The sequence below is a fragment of the Galeopterus variegatus genome, unplaced genomic scaffold, assembly GCF_000696425.1.
Source record: "Galeopterus variegatus unplaced genomic scaffold, G_variegatus-3.0.2 Scaffold5962, whole genome shotgun sequence".
NCBI lineage: Eukaryota > Metazoa > Chordata > Mammalia > Dermoptera > Cynocephalidae > Galeopterus > Galeopterus variegatus.
Window position 1 is genome coordinate 29,126 of NW_007732073.1, and position 15,900 is coordinate 45,025.

A 15,900-nucleotide genomic window follows, 5' to 3' on the forward strand; every position below is an offset into this window, starting at 1 on the left:
TGGTCCGGTATGGGCGTGACACTGAGGGTTGCGATCCCGTTGCCGGTCCTGGTCCGGTATGGGCGTGACACTGAGGGTTGCGATCCGTTGCTGGTCACAAAAAAAAAGAAAAAAAGGAAAAAAAAAAAAAAAAAGGACCTGCTTGCAAGGTCAGCCCATGGCTAGCATCTGGGAACTTGGATTTTAGGAGGGCTCCCAACAGGGTTCCCTGAAAAAAAATGGCCTCTGTGCCCAAATTGTCTGTGCAAACAATATGGTTTGTGCTGAACACCTGTTTTTCCTTCTGGAGTATGGAATTTTGGTGGTGCTAGGTAGAGGGTGCCTACACAGTCAGTCCCCAACAAAAGCCTTGGGCACTGAATCTCTAATGAGCTTCCCTTAGTAGACAACATTTCACATTTCACATGTGTTGTCACAACTTGCTGATGGCGGAATTAAGTACATCTATATGACTGCATTGGGAGAGACTATTGGAAGCTTGCACATGGCTTCCTCTGGACTTCATCTGTGTGCTTTTTCCCTTTGCTGATTTTTTGTATTCTCTCATAATAAATCCTAGCTGTGAGTAAAACTACAAGCTGAGTCCTGTCAATCCTCCTAGTGAACCACAGAACATGGAGGTGGTCTTGAGGATCCCTGATACAAATAGTAAGATACTTTCATACCATACTTATAAAATAGCTCCTCCAAATAACATGGCCATGAACATTTGCTTAAGATTGGCCTGGGCTCTGGAGAGGTTTTACTCCACTAGCAAGTACCAAATAAACCTCCAAACATCCTAACCCTGCATTAAGTTAAGTAATGTATATTTTTAATAAGTGATACCCACCGGGAACTCTAGCAGGAAAAGAATCAGGAGACCCTGCTCCAGCACAACCCTCTTCTTCATCTTCTTCAAATTCCAAATTCTCTTCTTCACCAGGGGCTAAAATTCTTCTACATGAAAAAGGACAAAAAAGATGCTAAGATTTAAAACTAAATATACTAGTGAAGTCTTATAGCTACTCATCTCTCAGGTAAGACGTTGATATACTAGTATCAATACTGCTGTCAATGATATCACTGATACCAATGACACCACTCATATCAATAATATCAATGATACCAGAGTTGATATTTTAAAAACCTAGAAATATTCGAAAAATAGGTATACAATAGATAATAAAATAAGAAGACAAATATGGATGCTTATTTATTTTACCTTAATGGGACAGGCTGAACATCAAATGGAAATTCTTTATTATATGTAAGAATATTCTTTAAGACTAGAATAAAAAGATAAAGAAACATGAATTCTTCTATGAATCAAAATCAAAAATTGTATCTTAAATGATTAAATTTTTAATGAATTTTACTATGCATATTAATATATGTATTTTAAAGTCCCAGCCTTACTACAATTCCAAAGCCACAATGCATTTGTCCATTGAAAGTCTTATCAAAATTAAAATATCCACAGTATATGCCTGGTACCAGTATTTTCAGAGTACTGTCAGATCTCCAAGGACAATAAGTTCCAGCCTCAAAGCCCTCATGGAAAATGAATCCCAAAATAGTTCTCCAATATACAAGGTCCTAGATGAGACACAAGGTACCTCTCTGTAGTACTCCTCTGTAGTATGTTAATTAAAATATTCATATCAAAGATGACCAATTAGAGGCATATGAGCACATCTTATTCTCTGTCCTCAACACCATCAAACTGATAAAGTTTGTAGTAGCAAGGTTATAATTCTCATATTCCTTCCATGATAAAATTTATTATAATAGTATATATGTATTTACACACACATACACACAAAGATTTATCCTTAAGAGAACTCTTCAAACAATATGGTACCACCTACTGTGCTCTGGCTATGGTCAGGATATTTTTCAGTGATTACATTCTGATGTGTAAACTTAAGGAGAGATGTTCTACAGTCCTAGCTACATCTGGAGACGTAGTACTGTATAAGTATGCAATTTAGTGTTTCATTTCTGGCCTTACGGGTTCCCAGGAATTACCTGAAATTATACCAAGGTGAATTCACAGCATTAACTAGGCAATCCAAAAGGCTCCCATGATTCTATACTCAACTTACTCAGCCTTCGATTTCAGAGTCTTGCAGTTTAGAGCTAAAATGGATGTGGCATATTGGCATCCCAAAGGAGGAAATCCAAAGAGTGCATGCTGCAATTACATGACTTACTGAAACGGGAGTCAGATTCATTTATCGGACTTCTTATATATGTACTCTACTAAATCCTCCAGGGAGAAAGGAGTCTGAGATTTGTGTCTACATTCTCATACATTCTTACTCTCTCTGTCTCTCTCTCCCCCTTTAGCTCTTACCCTCATCCTTCCTTTCTCTTTCTTCTTCTAAAAAATGCATACTGAGTGCCCATAACGTTCCAATCACTGTTATAGGTGCTAAAGATATACAGTGATCAAGACAGAGGGTCCTTGCCCTCATACAGATCTTAGACACTAGTCAGGAAAAGAAGACAATAAATAAGCCAACAAATAAAATAATGTAAAACTGTGATTAGTGCTATGAAGGACACAAACAGGTGACTGTGCAAATGAAGTAAGTAGAATAGAGGGAGAACTTTAGCTGAGGTAGACAGTGTAAGCCTTTCAAAACTAAACTGTTAGAAGACATTTGAGCTATGACCTAGGATGAGAGAAGCCATCCACAAGTAGCTCTAGGGTAAGGGCTTTCCAGGTACCAGAGAACAGGTGAGAGCAACAACCAAGGCTCTGAGGCAAAAACTAGTCTGACTTGTTCAAGGAATAGAACGAACTGTACAGCTCAACTTTACAAAAGGGAAGTGGCAGAGATGAAAGTCAGAAGGTTTGAAATCAAGTCCCGGCCCTGCAATTACACCAATGACTTAAACATTCACATAACTACTCTGAATCTCAGTCTCCCCAATTCTAAAATGTGAATACCACTTCTTTCACAGACCGTTGAGAGAATCAAAATTAAATAATATATATGAAACTGCATGGGAAATTATAAGTACCATACAAGTATAAGCCTGCATTATTATATGCTAATTCATTCGGTCCAGAATTTTCCCTATGTAGTTGGCTAGAATCCTAGTACTTCAGGTCTCACTAAGGAGCACTAATTTTTTTTTAATTGTAAGAACGTCCTTTTTAAACTTGGTTCATGATCGTCCATTAATTCAACTGAGTATACCATTAATTCAACTCAGTAAATATCTATTAATCATTGACACAGTATTGCACTAGATACTAAGAACAGATAAGTGCATGACAAAAAAGACCATGTACCATTCATATCAGAAACAAAAACACAGAAATGATAATATTTTAACTATAATAAAATGGGGAAAACAAACCCTTAAAATACGTATAAAACAACATCAATAAAAAAATTGAGAGCTATATCAGTTATTAAGAATATTTTGCATTTCTATTGTAATAAAAGAATTAAACAGCATTTTTTTTTACACATCAATGCTTTGAAAAAGCAATGTTTAGGCATAATATAGCCTCTCATTATTTTGTTTTTACAAGTAGAGAATATATTAAATATTTAATTTATGTGAAAATTTTTGGAAGAAAAAAACAGATCCTTTCTGACTTTCTGAACTGCAGGATAGATTTCCATTTTCACCAACTATGGAATAACAGAGATTCTAATGTACTTTTAAAACAGGGTTCTATCTTAAACTTTGCATAGGTTTTTCTTTCCACCAGTATTAGTAATGATACCCTAGGAGGATCTGGAGAAGAGGAGAAGTGAGTTCATAATTTCACAGAAGATATTATCATGAACAGGAAGCATACCATGGGTTGGAGACTCATGGGATCATTCAGTAGAACTTATGCACTTAGGACCACTGAATGGCAGACATATGATGATGTACTCTACTAGCAAAAATTCAGCATTCCCAGCCTGCTCTCCCAGATCAGGACCTGCCACCTTCCTGAAGCTTACACTAAAAATCACACATACACACACACACACGCACACGCACACGCACACACATATTCAAATATCAAAATTCAAAATACATTCTGCTTTTGTGGCTGACTAGCTTCATTTTTGTCATAGGCAAAACGTGCAACTGCTTCCCATCTGAAAGGTTATTTTTTAAATTATGTAAGAAGATTCCCTGAAGACGTTCAATTTAACAAAAATCTGCCAAATTCATACTATATACAAAGTGTTGACTTAGTCTCTGTAGGGAAAATACAAAGGTATTCACGATCTCTTTGAGGAGTGAAGCAAATGTAAGAGAATAATACAGGGCAGACTGTGATAAAGGATACAAGAAGTGCTCCTACAAAGGAGAGTTGTAGAGTTTAATTATGGCTAGAAGGAGTACCTTACAGGAAAAGGTAGGATTTCTATGGCACCTTGAAGGATAAATCAATGGAAGGGAATTTTATAAGGTGATGGTGTGATGTTTGAAGAAGTAAGTAGTGTATTACTGAGGATTAATGTAAGAAAATTAAATGACTAGTACTTTCATGATCCTAGTTTTAGTATGAATTTCAGACAGGATTTTCAAGAGATTTAAAAAACTTTGAAGAAAAGAATACATTAGGCAAAATAAACCAAGTCCAACATATCAAAAGTTACATTTATTAATTTTCCTTAGAAGAGGCTTGACTAAGGACAAGCTTGACTAAACCAGCTTGACTAAAAACCCTTAAGCTGAAATACGGTCAAATGCCAGTTAGTAGAAAATATTTAATTCTGATAAAAGAATTAACTCATAACAAGTGCCTAACTTTAATATATTCACAATTACAGAGTATATCCTACTGAGATACAGTATACATATTTATGTTTCTTTAAGAAGCAATAGCAAATTTAAATCACCCAAAAAAGATTATAAGTACCAAGAAGGGAGAAGTCCAAATGAAAAGCACTATATAAATTCAAAATACAAGAAAATGACTCCCAATAATACTCTTTCCTTTCCATTACCACCCCAAATCTTCAAAACAAACATACACCAAAAAATGAGGAATAGAAAACCAATGCCAATTTTAGTCCAATCTCCCACTAATATATTGGTTAATAATCTCTCAAGAGCCTGAATTGGAGAACTATGATATTTAGGATTGATGTCAGTATTGTATCATTACAAGTATTAATAACAAAGTGTAGTAAAAGAGACATAGGCTGGTCTAAGTGACCCCAAAACCCCATCCTGGCATTTACAAGCTGTGAGGTCACAGGCAAGTGTCAGTGTTGTCGTTAGCAAAATGCAGTTGAAAGGATTTATCTGAGTACTTGGCATATAGCTGCTACTCTAAAAAATGGTAACCATTATTACCAATGAAAGGTGCTGTAAGGTAATAGGAGAAATAGCTGAGCAAGTTTATAGGAAGAGAAAATAAATATCTGAGGATAAACAGTTTACAATCTTTACGCGCATTCTATGTATCTGTAACATTCCTAAATTTTGTTTAAAACAAACTAAAAAAAAATAAACCAATGGAAAATAGCAACTAAATAAGAAGCCAAAATCCTAATTATTCACCCTTAAAAAAAGGTAAAGCTAGAGAAAAGCACTAAACCAAAAAGGAAGGCAGTAAGACCAGAAAAAAAGGAAAAAAGAATCCACAAAGCAAGAAAAAAACTGCAAAATGGCAATAATGAGTCCCTATGTATCAATAATAACCCCAAATGTAAATGGTTTAAATGCCCCAATTAAAAGACACAGAGTGGGGCCGGCCCAGTGGCGCACTCGGTAGAGTGCGGTGCTTGGGAGCATGGCGGCGCTCCCGCCGAGGGTTCGGATCCCATATAGAGACCGGTCAGCTCACTGGTTGAGCGCGGTGCGGATGCGACACCGAGGGTTGCGATCCCATTACCGGTCACGAAAAAAAACAAAAAGGAAAAAAAAAAAAAAGACACAGAGTGGCTGAACGGATTATAAAACAAGAACCAACAATATGCTGCCTACAAAAAATTGACTTCACCTATAAAAACACACACTGGCTGAAAGTGAAGGGATGGAAAAAGATATTACATGCAAAATGGAAACCAAAAAAGAGCAGAAGTAACTACACTTACATCAAATAACACAGACTTCCAGCCAAAGAAAGTTAAAAAAGATAAGAAAGGTCATTATATAATGACAAAGGGATCCATTCAACAGAGGATATAACAATTCTAGATATATACACACCCAACTCCAGAGCACCCAGTTACATAAAGCAATTACCACTGGACCTAATGGGAGAGATTACCAACACAATAATAGTTGGAGCAAAGGACAGATCATCCAAACAAAAAATTAACCAGAAAACATCAGAATTAATCTCTAATATAGGCCAGGTCAACCTAGAAAATGCCCATATTGCAAACATTCCCCTAAGAGAACATTCACCTGAACTAGCAAAAAAGCTTTATTTGGTAGCATTCTAACCATCCAAACATTTGAAAGAATTATTTACTTCAAAAATGTTAGAAATATGTATATATAGGAAAATGGGGTCAACAGGAAATATTCTGTAGAGCAGCTGGACTGCAGTTTTCAATGATACGTAATGTAAATGGATATCAATGACTATAAGCTTGTATTTTCCATTAGACTCTACTGTAAATGTTTACCAAAGTAATGACAGTCTTATTAAAGTGATTAAGACAAAAATGAAGGCTAATACATATTTAGAGGAAGCACAATCTCACATATTCTATAATGAAGGTGAAATCCAAACAATTACTATAAATACTACAGAAATTATAAAAGCACCCCCAAAATCACAAAGGACTAGATGTTAACAGAAATAAATACAACAAGCATCTATGCTAAATGATCTTAATACCTATAATAGATTAACTTTTTCTAAAGGAGTATCACTAAACAATAGAAAATAAAACTTACTTGGTTCTAGCTTCTTTAGGTCCTCCAGTTTAAATTCTTCTTGGGACTGTGTGGACTAAATTTAAAATATGCATATTACATCTTTGTATGACAAAGATTTCACTGCACCCTATGTCTTTTAACTGGCAAGAACCAAATAATCAAAATGAATCTACTTCTTGATTTCAAGATAGAAAATGAAAAGTTCCAAACTGGTTTTTCTTTGTTTTAGCATTCTTGGAACACTCAGGCTAAAAGTAACCAAAAAAATTGAAGTCCTATCTTTTATTTCCACAGTTTACAAAATATAAACTAAATATTTTAAGCAGAAACTTAATAGATGGAGTCCTATTGTTATAAAACCCTGTAGAGGTATTACTGCTTTGGGCATGAATGCCTCCTGTTTTACCAGAATAATTCAGAATCATTTATTTTCCTTGTATTAGGAAGAGGGGAAAACAGCACTATTTACCTGTAAAGCTGCACTTCGCAATTCCAAGCATGTTGCAATCTTGCCTATGGTTTTCTGCAGGAAAAAAATTAGCTATAAATACCAAAATTATTTTAACTGTTAGTTGTTAAAATCATCAAGTTAATTTTTATTGATAAGAGGTGTGTAATTCTTTAAATAAGATAATTTTACTTATTTCTAGCATCTTGCAGACTTTAGAGAAGAGAAACAGGAGGCAAAGGACTGAGATGAGGGACAGAGAGTGTGTACACATTCTCCCCTGATCTAATGTGCCACAGCCAACTCTAAACCAAGTTTGCCTTGGTGACAGCTTTAGACATGATTTAAAAGGCAATGAAAAGGACTCCCTGACATCTTCCCACTCAAGCTTTGCTTTTTCTTCTCCATAAAGCCTGAAATTCACTAAAGGACTTCAAAATAAAAATATCTGAAAGTTAGCACAATGGTATAATTTAATTTTGTCTTAAATCGAACCATTATGAATGCTGTCAAATTTTACAATCAGATCTGTTTTATATAATGAGCTACAGTATGAACATAAATGATAGGGCATAGTCTTCGCCTTTAATAAGCTCATGTTTTACTATGTGAGATAACACAATATATAATAAGAAAATCACAATAAGATAAGACAGAATCACTATAATATAAAGCAGAGACATTCGATTCTATAAGCTTCAGCAAAGTAAGATATAGATAGCTGTGATTTAAAGCGCAATGAAAAGGGCTTCCTGACACTATGTCCTAAAGAAACGGAACAAGACCTGTATTGGGAATCAGGGCCCCAGTGACTGGGAGGATTTCTAAAATTAAACAGTTTAGAAAGTTGTCATAATTCAATTGTCTAAATCCCAAACTGGAATGTGAGGGCGATCTGGCTGTGGCATCTGTTACCCCCTTGACCCTAGGATTGAACTGGCTGATCTGGCTGGCTAGGCGGGTTTCCCCTTCCTCCCTAACCACTCCATATGCATCCCTCCTGAAGCTGCGCGCTCGGTCTAAGAGGACGACCTTCTCTGATAAGAGGAGAGGACCATTCTGTGGTCAAGGGTATACGAGTAGTTGTGTTCCCCTGCTAAAACCTCCAAACAAGCTCCCAAACTGAAAGCAGGGGTTTGAAAGGTAAAGTGGACCTTCAGTGACAGAAGGTTTTTAAACAGAATGATTCCATCAGATCTTTTCTTTAAGAAGACTGCTGTGATAAAAGTATACATAGGTTGCAGTAGAAAAGGGAAAGACTGAAGGCAAAATGAATCAGGTTATTTAAACTGTCCAGGAAAACAGTAATCAGAACAAGAATATGAAATGACTGGAGTAGAAAATGAAAAGGAGATTCCTACAAAATACATCAGAGCAGGCAACTGAATTATGCCCCGCAAGACTCTGAAGTACTACCAACAAAGATATTTCTTGTTTTTATTAGAAATAAATCCAGACCATGAAACTAAAAGGTATATATATATTCATGTACAATGTTGGCAACACTTGTACAATGAAATATTGTGGGGGAAAAATGACATGGTTTTTCCAAATGTATTGATGACTTGCAAAAACTCAGTAAATTAGATTTGGTGGTTTTCTCTGTTTGTCAGTTTTTGGGGAAGGTAATTGAGAAGCAAAAAGGAGTAACAAGTCCTGTTCTGGCCCCTGGAATTTAGGCTAGTGGGCACTATTATTGTATCTACAATAAATAAGCTGGTATAGCAACTTACAAAATAACACACTACTGAGCAAGATATAACTCTCAGCCAAGGAACAAGTAACAATATTTAACCATCTCTAAAATCTTTAAAAATTATTTTAAATCCCAATATAAGAGCTTAGAACATACCCAATTTTATTCTGAAATGTCACGTTTAAAGATTACAATGAAAATTACGTTTATATATAGTAACTGCAAAAGGATTCAAGATACTCACAGTAGACATTCACCCTTTCAAATAGCAATTGCATAGAAAACAGTAATATTCTTTTCTACGTAAAATCTAATATCCCAAATCATTTTTGTTGAAATATCCCACTCAACTCTGACAAAACTAGTAAATAATTTTAAACGTAAATATAATAATAATAGTAATAGTAATGGCTAACAACTATTGAGCACTTATTAAGTAACGGGCTCTCCTAAGTGATTTGCAAACACTAATTCATTTAATCCTCACTATATCTCTATGAGTTAGACACAACCATTCTATAGGTGAGAAAACTGAAGCATAGAAGTTAAGTCACTTGCCCTAGACACCAATGCCTTCTATACAACACAGCAAAATATACAACAAAGCAACACTTATATTAATACCAATTACCTGTAACTTTTTATATTCTTTTAAAGTTAATTTTTAAAAAGGATTTTGTCATATTAAGTGAGATATAAAAATGAGTAAGTATTTAAAAATATTAGTTAACTTCTTTTCCTTTTCACTATAAAATCAACTTGATTTCATGCTTTTAACATTTAGGTAAAATGTTGCAATTTAACAACTATGAGTCTACCAATAAACTATTTCAAATTTAAACATTATTTCAAGTTAAGCAGAAGCAAAAGCTTTTTATACAGAAGTCTACTCAACTATGGCAAAATACCAATAGGCATTATTCATAACTATTTTAAGGGACCACACCCAACCTCAGTATTAAAAAGAGAATGAAACACTATCATTTTAGCTGTAGCAATAACTTTTAAAACACGTAGAATTTATTGAGGTCAAAATCAAGTGCTTGCTACTGTAATTGTTTCACTTTTCTCAGAAATAAATGGTTCAGAAAAATGATTAAAAGCAGAAGTTCAAATGTGCCAAAATATAAGTATTGACAATTAATGTACATTAAGACTAAGCACTGAAGGTAAGTGAAGTTTAATTTTAGAAAGACTTAAATTATTAGCACTTCATTCAAACTAACCGTAGATACCTAATATGGTATAGAACAGAAAAATGCTCTCATTTTCATAATACTGGCTTTTTTACTTTGTCATTGCTAGGGAAATTGGCAGCTTAAAAGATCAGTTAGAAGAAAAGATAGAATAAAAATGGACATAAAAGAGCTCAATTAATTTTACTAAAATGTATTCAATTATACAATTCGATTTTCCTATAAGGAAAATTAGATTTAAAAAATACATATAAAGTAGTACAGTCTCATTTAATCCAGTCTTAGATTTTTAGATTTAAATAGCCAGACATCTACTGTCTAGCTGTGGGGGAGGGAGGTAAGAGGGCAGAGAGGAGGGTGGGAGCAGAAAGTGGGGGAGGGGCTGGAACCTATTTTTATAAAATATCATGTAGTGCTGGAATTCTCATCACCACCAAACTTGACTCAAAAAAGGGGAAAACTTTCTAAGGATCATGAGACAGGATGTTCTATTTTGTCCAGAAACTTACATGAGAAAATCTACTACACCAAAGTAGAGAACTCAACGGAATGAAAGCTTTTGGCAGCTATTTGTTGGCACTAAATCCAGTTGTTATAATGACAAAACTATTGAGAACTGAAATGAAACTTAAATGAACTGATCATGAGGCAGATCAAATAAGAATCATAAACTTTCTTATTTTACACCAGAAAACTTTGAGAATCTTAGAAAATGCATATGAAGCTTTTATACTATTTATCACGAATTAGTAAAGTTTAGAGAGATCAGTGGTTCTGCATTAGAGTTCTTTAGATTTAAAATAAATACTGTGAAAATGTATGTAAGTTTTCTCTCAAAACTTAGGATTTATCTTATTTTAAAATAATAATCACATATGAATAAATTATCCATAACCTAAGATACAACAAAGCATTTATTCATCAAATATTCTTGAGAGTTCACTGTGAGCTAGACAGTGAAAAGCTTCGTAAAGAAAGCACTTTAGAAATATGGTTGTTTTTAAGAAAAAATCTTTCAAAGTGCCACAAACTACTGAACGGTTGGCATAATTCTAAAATTTGCCACTGTTACAAAAACATTGAAAATAGTAAAAGCATAGAAGATACAATAAAATAGAAAACATAAAGAACAATTTTGACTAGAATAATGTAAGGAATATTCTCCAAGTTCCTCTTTTGAGGGAAAGGCAATTGAGTTTTTTCTCCGTTCGCTTATGGGCCAGATCCAGCATTCAATTAATTTTGCAGATCCAATAGTTTGTATCAAAATTTCCCCTAATATGTTTTCAGAACACTAGACCCAATGAAATGTTTTATAAAGGGAGGAGGGGACTTCCAAAAACAAATAAATTTTAAAATACTGCATACCCAAACTCCTTAAAATATTTGACATACATATTAGCATATTAAAAACCCTGAGAAATCACACTCTCTCTGTTCAAATAGTGTCTATTAATTTTTCAGAATCAATGTTCCCTAGAACATGTCTGAAAAACTTTGTTATCTAACCATTTCTTGTCTTGGATCCTCTGATAACTTTTTCCTTATGTGGCATTGAAATAAAGCCTATATGTCAGTATCACTTTTTTGGACCATTGTAAATGTTTCACTTGTATTTTTAAAGAAAATTAAATTTTTAAATGCATACAACTTGTCTTATATTCATCATGCACTACAGAGTGATCTGGGGGTCTTTCTCCAAGCCCAAAGAACAGGCAGGCAGCCACAAATGCTGCCTAGGAGATATTGTAAATAACAAATCCTTCAGAAATTAGGCCTCCAAGACAGGAGGAGGTACAGAATACTTCAAAAGTAAAGGTCAGGTCTTTAGAAAACTCAGGGACACCTTTTATGATCATTTAGGGTTCTCTAATCCCTCATTTCATAAATAAGGAAATTAAGGCCCAGAGCCAGCTCTCTCCTCTGGGTAGTGCTGCTTCCTAGACCTTCTGGAATACAGGATCTGTAGGTCTTTGTAACCAAAGATAAGATGAAAAAAGACAGCAACCACATGAGTGCTAAGCAACGGCTATAAATTAAAGAATAAATAGCATTATCAAACAAGAGCTTCAGCCTTAAAAAGTTTAAGAAAAAGTTAATTTTTTCTCATTAGTCAAATCATCATCATATGACAAGGTACACGTTATTGATGGTATTTTTTTGTTTGTAATTTGAGTATGCTTTAGAAGGTCAAATCACTGTACACTTGAGGCCATGTGACTCATTGGTCCTCTACCTAAGCAACAGATGTTGGAGACAAAGCATATAAGTAACTCAAGGCAAATAACTGATCAAAATATGGGGTCATTAAAATGTTAATTCCCTAAGTTTTCAACTTACTTCCATATTCATAACACAATTTTGTTACCTTTTAATTTGTATACTTATATATCTGAGATTCTCTTCATCAAAATTTAGGTGTTTTACCTCCCAATTCTGTGATGCCAGCTAATCATTTCCTAATCAATTCCTAGACAGATTTCACAAATCTTAAAAGAGGTAGTAAAGAATTTAGTTTTTGTTCCTTTCCTTAAGCAAATCAGTCATTTCCCCTGTGATAATTATTTTCCAGAGGCAAAATAATTATGGGTTTTAGAATTATTAAGGGAAAAAGAAAAATATTCTTTTAAATTGTAGCAATGTGATTTTTTGGTGAAATACAAAAAATAGATACATTAGATAAAATGGACTCGATATTTTTTAAATGCAAATATACTAATAACTTGAGCAAGAAATATGGCTAACCCTAATCTTTGGAGGCTTTTTCTTTCCAAACTCCTATAAGTAAGATTTAAATATTTATTTTACTATGAACTAAAATAAATTTGTTTAGGCTTAAAGTGTGCAAAAAACCACTACCTCTCCCACTGTGCAAAAAAGAATTAATAAGTGCAAATTAAGTCACCACAGTTTTACACTGTTTTTTTCTTAAGAGATGAAAGAAAGACTGACTTTTTTCACTCTCTGCAAGATTAAAAATTGACTTAACACTAGACACTCTGAGCCAGGAGAAGATGGGAGTGGTTTCCTCCCATCTCTTCTCATTCTGTTAGAGTAAAGCTTCTTTAAAGTATCCCATTTTTCATAATCTCTAACAGTTAAGGGAATCAACTTGACACACAAAAATTGTAATTCAAGGAGAAAGAGCATCACTGAAACATTTTGCAACCTTACTCATTTATTTTACTGATGAACTTTTATGCCGAATTCTTGAATTGACCTAATTTTTTCAGTAGTGGGCTTTTTGGGGGTGGGTGGGTGTGGGGTGTGTGTGTATATGTGTGTGTGTGATTTGAGAGGTGGTCGAAAAGGAGTTATGAAAGTTCATTGTTAAATAACTGTTGAGGTGGAATGCAATTACTCATAATCCTTCTCTTTTCCCATGTAAGTCTAGACAGACTCCAGTCTCTGGGTTCCCCTGCTCCTCAACCAAACTGTAGATGGTCTCCACTAAAGTTAAACAAAGTCTAAATGGTGAGTAAAGAAATCCATTAAGTGATAAGTCATACGGAATCTCTAAATAATCACTTAATGTCAGGTAAAGCATAATCAGTATTATTCTCTTAAGTATAACTTTTTGTTTGTTTGTTTGTTTTCTTTATGAACTTGAAAGACAGAACCCTTTCCATTCAGAATCTGATCTATCTAGGTATTATTTTATGGTACCTTTTGTTCTTCTGTGAATTCAGAGTTATTGTGTTGAGCTTGGGCCTCTTTTTGTAGATGTCTTGCTAATCTGTAAGAATAAAACACATATTCTTTAGAATTGAAGGAAAGCAATCTCAACTGCAACAAGGTGAAACAGTTTAAGTCTTAAAAAACAGTGACTAGGGTTGGCCGGTTAGCTCCGTTGGTTAGAGCACAGCCTTACAACACCAAGGTCATGGGTTCAGATCCCTATATTCGCCAGCCACCAAAAACACAAAACTGTGAAATATAATAATACTTTGTTCTGTTTTCAAAGTATAAATCTACATTAACTTTAGAATCAAATTCTTTAAACAATGATGAAAATAAGATACAGTACTCTTCATATTACTTCACTGGACAAATTTCAGTTCTAGGCAGTAAAAACAGAATCTTAGAGCTGGAAAGAATCTTAAAGGGTATCTAATCCAATTTCCTTTAGTGTGCATGAATTTCTTTTACAATAAGCCAACAAGCAGTTGTCCACATTCTGCTTAAACACTTCTATTGAGCATCAATATTACCAACCAGAGATAATTTATCAGTCTATAATTAATTTGCTGATAAGATTAGTCCAAACCCAAATTACAGCAATGACAAAGGGATAATACCCTATCAAAATATATTTTGAAACATTTCTTATGGGAAAAAAGCAAATCCCCCATCAATTAAAAGAGAAATCATTGTTTGCCCAATTACCATCATACTTAAAAATAGTAGGTAGGGCTTGGATGAGTTTTCAAGGATAGTTCTATTTACTAGTCAAGCTCAACAGTGAGGATCTAAATCTATTTCTGAGGCAGCAAAAATCAAAGGATTGACTCTTACAACTAAACAATAAGAAGACTAATTTGGGGCAGAGGACTTCAATAGACATTTCTCCAAAGAAGATATAAAAAATGGCCAATAAACACTTGGAAAGATGCTCAACATCATTAGTCATTAGGGAAATGCATATCAAAACCACAATGAGATACTACTTTACACCCATTAGGATGGGTATAATTTTTTTTTAAAAAAAGAGAGAGAGAAAATAACAGGTGTCAGCAAGGACGTAAAAAATTGGAACCCTCACACATTGCTGCTAGGAATGTAAAATGGTGCCAGCCACTGTGGAAAAAATTTGGCAGTTCCTTAAAAGGTTAAACATAGTTACTGTATGACCCAGCAATTTTAAAAATCCCAAAAGAACTGAAAGCATGTTCACACAAAAAACCTGTAAGGAAGTGTTTACAGCAGCATTATTTATAATAACCAAAAAGTGGAAACCAACAAGATATCCATCAGCTGATGAATGGATAAACAGAATGTGATATATCTATTTGATGGAATATTATTCTGTCATTAAAGAGGAATGATGTACTGATAACATGCTACAATATGGATGAACCTCAAAAACATTATGCTCAATGAAAGAAGCCAGATGGAAAAGATCATATATTATGATTCCATTTACATGAAATATCTGGAATAGGTAAATCCATAGAAACATAGTGGTTGCCAGGAGATAGGAGAATTAGGAGTGACTGACACCACACATGGGGTCTCTTTTGGGGATGATGGAAACGTTCAGAAATTAGATAGTGGTGATGGTTACACAACATTGTGAATATACTAAAAACCACTGAATTGTACACTTGAAAACGGTGAGTTTTAAGTTATGTGATATTTATCTCAATAAAAAAATTGTGGAAAAAAATAACTGGTGAAAGAATTTGAAAATAAAATTCCCAAGCATACTATACAATTCTGGGTAGGCAAAGGGGGCAGAAATACAGAGGATAGCAATTGCTAGATTTTCTTTTTTTTTTTTTTTTTTTTTTAAAAGATGCCCGGTAGGGGCCGGCCCGGTGGTGCACTGCTACGGTGCGCCGCTTGGGAGTGTGGTGGCGCTCCCGCTGAGGGTTCGGATCCCATATAGGGATGGCCAGTTGCTCACTGGGTGAGTGTGGTGCTGACAACACCAAGACAAGGGTTAAGATCCCCTTACCGGTCATCTTTTTTTTTTTTTTTTTTTTTTAAAAGAT

The 15,900-nt window shown here is 34.5% G+C and overlaps 1 protein-coding gene across 1 annotated transcript in view; it reads right to left on the reverse strand.

Moving 5' to 3' along the window:
* Positions 1-797: 797 nt before the first annotated feature.
* AIDA (axin interactor, dorsalization associated) overlaps positions 798-15,900 on the reverse strand; it is a 22,070-nt gene continuing 6,967 nt past the window's right edge. Inside the window, exons 2-6 of the mRNA XM_008590281.1 lie at positions 13,853-13,922; positions 7,316-7,369; positions 6,865-6,919; positions 1,205-1,268; positions 798-939 (exon numbers count right to left, since the gene is read on the reverse strand). Coding sequence (XP_008588503.1) covers positions 798-939; positions 1,205-1,268; positions 6,865-6,919; positions 7,316-7,369; positions 13,853-13,922 — 385 coding nt within the window. The remainder of the gene's footprint in view (positions 940-1,204; positions 1,269-6,864; positions 6,920-7,315; positions 7,370-13,852; positions 13,923-15,900) is intronic.